General features: G+C 36.7%; 1 protein-coding gene across 1 annotated transcript; it reads right to left on the bottom strand.

Annotated features, from left to right (window-relative positions):
• Positions 251-2244, bottom strand: LOC18608584 (myb-related protein Myb4). Its single transcript, XM_007043369.2, has 3 exons — positions 2037-2244; positions 1569-1698; positions 251-997 (listed from the first exon to the last, which is right to left on the bottom strand). The coding sequence occupies exons 1-3, from the start codon at positions 2167-2169 to the stop codon at positions 463-465; spliced, it is 798 nt and encodes a 265-aa protein (XP_007043431.2). The 5' UTR covers positions 2170-2244; the 3' UTR covers positions 251-462.

Genomic DNA, 5117 nt, shown 5'->3' with positions numbered 1-5117 from the left:
AGAACCATCGGTGATCACTGCCCACGTCGACCCTAACCGCGTGTAGAATTGTGGAAATCTTTTGATAATTGTACAGTTCTTCACTATCCAAACCAAGTGTCGATGCCATGGAAAGTCTTTTTCTATTTGGAAAAGACTTAGACTGGCACCTTGGTTGAAGAGGTCAACAAATCGGTTTTTTAAAAAATAAGTGATCAGACTACGACACTTTTTTTTTCTTGGAATAAGTATACCACTGCACGTCCATGCATAGACAAAAGCCGAAAGCAGGACATTGTTTTTTTTTTTTCTTTTTATTAGATATCCTTATCTGTTCTAAAAAAAAAGTGTGAACTCTTTACAGCCCCATACATCACTTCAGACAAAACAAAGGCCGAGTAAGATAAGACCCAGAAAGCCCATCAGCAAGAAGTAACATAGGGAAGATAAAACCAATAAACAAAGCTGGTTTTACTGTTTTAATTAGAAGTTCAAGCCTTGAAGCTGATCGTAGAAACCAAACGGGCATAAGATTTCTCCATCAAGAAAAGGAAATTCATGAGCTTCATAGCGTGCAGGATCCATCATGGGTAACAACATATCACTTGACATAAAACAACTGTCTGAGAAAAATGGTTCTGTCCAGAAATTTCCACTATTAGCCTCATAGGCTTCAAGCAAAGCCTTGTTGTTTATATGAACTGAGTCTTTGCTGGATACAACTGTGTTGTCTGTTGTGATGGAGGAGTTTTGATCGCTTGAGGCTGGTTGCGGGGATGATAGTGAGCTTTCAAGAATTAATGGAGGACTTGTGGAATTAATCAGAAGATGATTATCAAGCTTTGTTTCGAATTCTGTCTCTTTACTTGTCCCACGCTTGATTGGATCTCGGGGGTTATCTTTCTCATTTTTTGGTACTGATGGCTTATGTTTAAAGCGCTTTTTGAGAGTTGTATGCCAGTGGTTCTTTATCTCATTGTCTGTTCTTCCAGGTAACTGGGCAGCAATGGCAGACCACCTGCATATTTTGAAAGAGCATTAGACTCTCTTTCCATAACTTTGTGGAATAGTATGAAAAAGGATTAGTCAAGATAGTTGGGCAAATCAATTCTATAGCCATTAGCCAGTCGGGTGGATTAGTACTTGAGAATTTCTAGTGAACCAAATTCCTTTTCACAAAATACGAGTGGTAAAATGTGTTTGAAGCCGTTATTTAATGGACTTGTAATTCTCGAGTCGCCGTAAACGACACTGCATTTTCAGGATGGGGAAATTCTATACTAGAAAGTAGAAATCATAATAATGCTTTTCCCGCTCGAATACATACGATTTGGTGGTAAACTGGTATTTGGGCTAACAAAGTTGGGGTCAAAAAATATCTGTGCACTCAACAAATTACGACTTCTTCATAGGACCAAATTTGAAAGAGACCTATTCAATTTGTTAAGGACCAGTTGCATGATTCATTGTTTGTCGATAGTTTTGGAGTTTTGATCATGTGAACGCCAACAAATACAAAGCAATTATTATATACATATATCACATTTAAGTTCAACCAGGTCGGAAAAAAACTATCAATTAGCAAATACCTGTTTCCCAGTGACTCGTGTAATCTGATGATAGTCTCTTCTTCTTCCTTGCTGTAATTTCCTCTTTTGATGTTTGGCCTTAAGTAATTCATCCATCGCAGCCGGCAACTCTTCCCACATCTTGCCAGACCTGAAACATGAGGATAAACGATATTGAAGAGAATTTCCAAATTGACCAAATGAGGTTAATTATAACAACAGAAACCATTTCAAGAATCATTCTTTTATGAAACTTTGCTGCTATATATTTTATCATTACAGCAAAAGATCCCCAAAACTGAATTGATAGAGAAAGCGAAAGAAGAAATAGGATAGTATTTTGTTTAATTGAGCCACAGATTAACTGGTTCTTGCAATCGCACAAGTTATAGATAAAAGGCATCCCAGTAATCGATCGGTTCGAAGAAGATTCACTAAATCAGACATTATTGTTAAAGAGGTCTGCTTTTTTAACTCCACATGCCTTACCTGCATACTTTGGGAGTTGGCGCCAATTCCAGCAGCCATATCTGGTGACATAAGCACTTAGTTTTCTATCTTCCTCTGGAGTCCAGGTTCCTTTCCTAAGTCCGCTCTTGTCACAGCAAGGTGTTCTTACCATGTTTCCTTCCCTCCTTCTCTCACTCACTCTATCACTCACTCTGTTTTCCTCTCTCTCCGTTTCAGCTTCCCTGGTACCGTCCATAACTTCAAAGTTGCGGCTATTTATAGTCTACCATCACTTTAGACCAAAACGTGTTACACCTTTTACTTGTACTATTTAATATTATGGCATTGTTTATTCATTTCATATTATTTTCTCGTTATATACATACCAATTTGCGTTTAATAAATAAAAAGCCCTTCATTCTTACCCGGTGGTCCATATCCAGGAAAATTCACAAGGTGTCGCTTTCCTCGAGTCCCATGTATGGTACTATCACTCACATTGAAACATTAACAACTTTATGGCTGACCTTCGAGGAAACATGGTGACATAGCACGCCAAGAGAAAACGTGATATGTGCTCCCGATCAAGCAAAACTTCGATGAAGGTCAGTTGAATTTATCAGAGATTCAGCACGTTTATCGGCAAATTGTTTCTAGAGCATATAAACTTGTAGATTAGGAGGGTCTTGATTGATCAAAATAATCTGATATACATTTCCGATCCCATCAGCTTTGAGTTTTAAGTTTTGATACTGCTATATCTCAAGTTAGCAGTGATCTCTATCTCTATAGGAACCAATGATTTGATTCAATTTGTACTTGTTTTTTATAGATTGGTCTCTGTTATGTTAGTAGTGAGTGGTAATTAAGACAACATCGTTTTCCCTGTTCATCATCGAACTGGGTACTATAACGTATATAAACTTTTACACAAAAAGAAAGTAAGAAATACATAAAAATGAAATAAGAGAAACAAAAATACACGAGTCTTTCTGTGCCATACATAAGAAAGTTTTTGTATGCTACTCTATACACTGTACCAAGTAGGCATGTACAGAGTACTGACAACAAGTCCAATTCATAAAAGAATAAAGTCAAATATTTTTGTGGTCTAGATGCTGCCTTCAAAAAGTAGGACATTATTGAGAAGTTATTTTCTCTCCATGAGGATCATGAGTCTTCTGTTATCACATTTCACTCCGTGCATGCAGCTTTTCATTGTTGAAATGGACAATAGCAATCAGTGATGAGTGGCCGGTGTTGGAAATGAATACTGATCCCAACGGTGCATACCCCACAAATTCATTGTTCATATATCTGCCTGATGAAGAGCCCCGAATTTAACAGTTACGTTTTCATGGTTTAAACCCCCTCTGTTGTCCGTTGACAATAGTTCATGCTCTTTCATGACAATTGTTTTTGTTATGTAGTTTTAACACGGAATTTGAGGGGTTCATTGAAATTCATCAAACAATACAAGTCAATTAGGCCTCTTAGGTAAACTAAAAGAAAGCAATTAACTAAACCCAAAAGAAAACTGTAATTAATCATCCCTTGACCAGGTTCATCTAGTCCAGAAAATGTTTTGTGACACAAGATGCAAAGTGACCTGGCAGTGTCATTGTGATTTCTTAATTACAAGTGACAATAGGAAGAGGTTCCACATCACGTGTGAACTTGACCATGCTCTATGGATTTTTGAGTCACGTTTAGCACCAGTCAATGGAAAATCCTTTAAGACTCGACTCCGGAAATAAGAAGGAACCAACCACAAAAGCAGTGGAGCCTCCCCAGTGCTAGATTCATGTTTAAAGAGGCCACGAGGCCTGTATGTTTTTTTCCAGTTTCGGCTTTGCCTTTAATCCCTTGCTTTTAATCCAGCAATGAGTGGCCACAAACTCACATAATTTCTTCGCACTAGATATATAATCTTCAATCTTGATTTTGTGGAAGGCAAAAAGAGAAAGTCACTGTCGTTTTGAATGCTTTGGAAAAGGTGTTTTGATTTTTGAATTTGTATGAACAATCTTTGGAAAGTTGGGAAAGGGAAAAATGAAGGCAACTTAAGTGCAGGACACGATCAAAATGGGGAACCAATTTAATGAATACCCTCAGGTCCATAAACTCGTCTTGGGTTCACACTTTTCTCTGCCTCATACCCTTTGGGCACTTTCAGTTTCGTCAGCCCAAGCCAGGAGATCTCACATGCAAAAGTTGATTTCTGTCGAATCAGACACGAATCTTATAACAGTCGTCCATGATGTTTCATTTTGAAATGAAAAACCAATGACTTCCAAAAACAAAGTAAATCAAAGGTGTAGTCTACATAGGTAAAATTTACGTTTTCAAAGATATCATAGTCATAGATTCTAGAAAGTCTTAAGGAGGTTTGAAAGACGAGATTAATTATAACACAACGAGGGGCGCACCCAATCTATTTTATGTGAAAACAAAAATCTAATTTTAAATTAGTTTGAAAAGCTTGGGTTACTTGGTAAAAACAACTGTTTTCAGCTAGCTGAATGTCAGAGGTCATCCTAATAATGCTTCCCAGCAGTTGGAATATAAAAATGATATTAATAACAAGACGTTTTCCTCTTATTATTTATTTTCTACCTCATTTTTTGCGTGTGATGGATGCTTATTTTACCATAATTTTTTTATTTAAATGGTAAAATGTAACCTTAACTGAGTCAACCAGGACAAGGAAAAGAAGAGGGATAATGATGTCTTTGTCTTCGTTGCCCCAGTGCAATGAAGCATCAACAAACCACAGTCAGCTCAATTGTCCTTTCGTGGGTTGATACTAATTTTTATGATAAAATATCCTAATTTTTTTAAAGTTTCATCGAATTTACATAAAAATTTATTAATTTTTAAAATAGACTCTTCATCTTAAGAGGACAACCACCGTTAATAAAAATTATGAAATAAAAAAATTAAAATATCTTTATTTTTTTATTAATTTAAAAAATTATTATTATTTTTTAAAAAAATAAAAAAAATACTTATCGGTGCTCTCCAAAGGAGGGGAGCACCGGTGCTCCCTTGGGAGCCTCGATCGAGCTCCCCAAGGGGAGCACCTGTGCTCCTTGATGGGGACCACTTTTCTTTTTTTAT

Source organism: Theobroma cacao, chromosome 2 (genome assembly GCF_000208745.1).
Source record: "Theobroma cacao cultivar B97-61/B2 chromosome 2, Criollo_cocoa_genome_V2, whole genome shotgun sequence".
Lineage (NCBI taxonomy): Eukaryota > Viridiplantae > Streptophyta > Magnoliopsida > Malvales > Malvaceae > Theobroma > Theobroma cacao.
This window is presented reverse-complemented; position numbering and strand designations above follow the sequence as displayed.

Excerpts from the sequence above, each read along its gene's own strand:
- LOC18608584 (XM_007043369.2), bottom strand. The coding sequence starts at position 2,169 with ATGGTAAGAACACCTTGCTGTGACAAGAGCGGACTTAGGAAAGGAACC. Across the intron at positions 1,699-2,036 it reads CCAACTCCCAAAGTATGCAG|GTCTGGCAAGATGTGGGAAG; the intron begins GTAAGGCATGTG and ends CTCATGTTTCAG. Across the intron at positions 998-1,568 it reads CACGAGTCACTGGGAAACAG|GTGGTCTGCCATTGCTGCCC; the intron begins GTATTTGCTAAT and ends CAAAATATGCAG.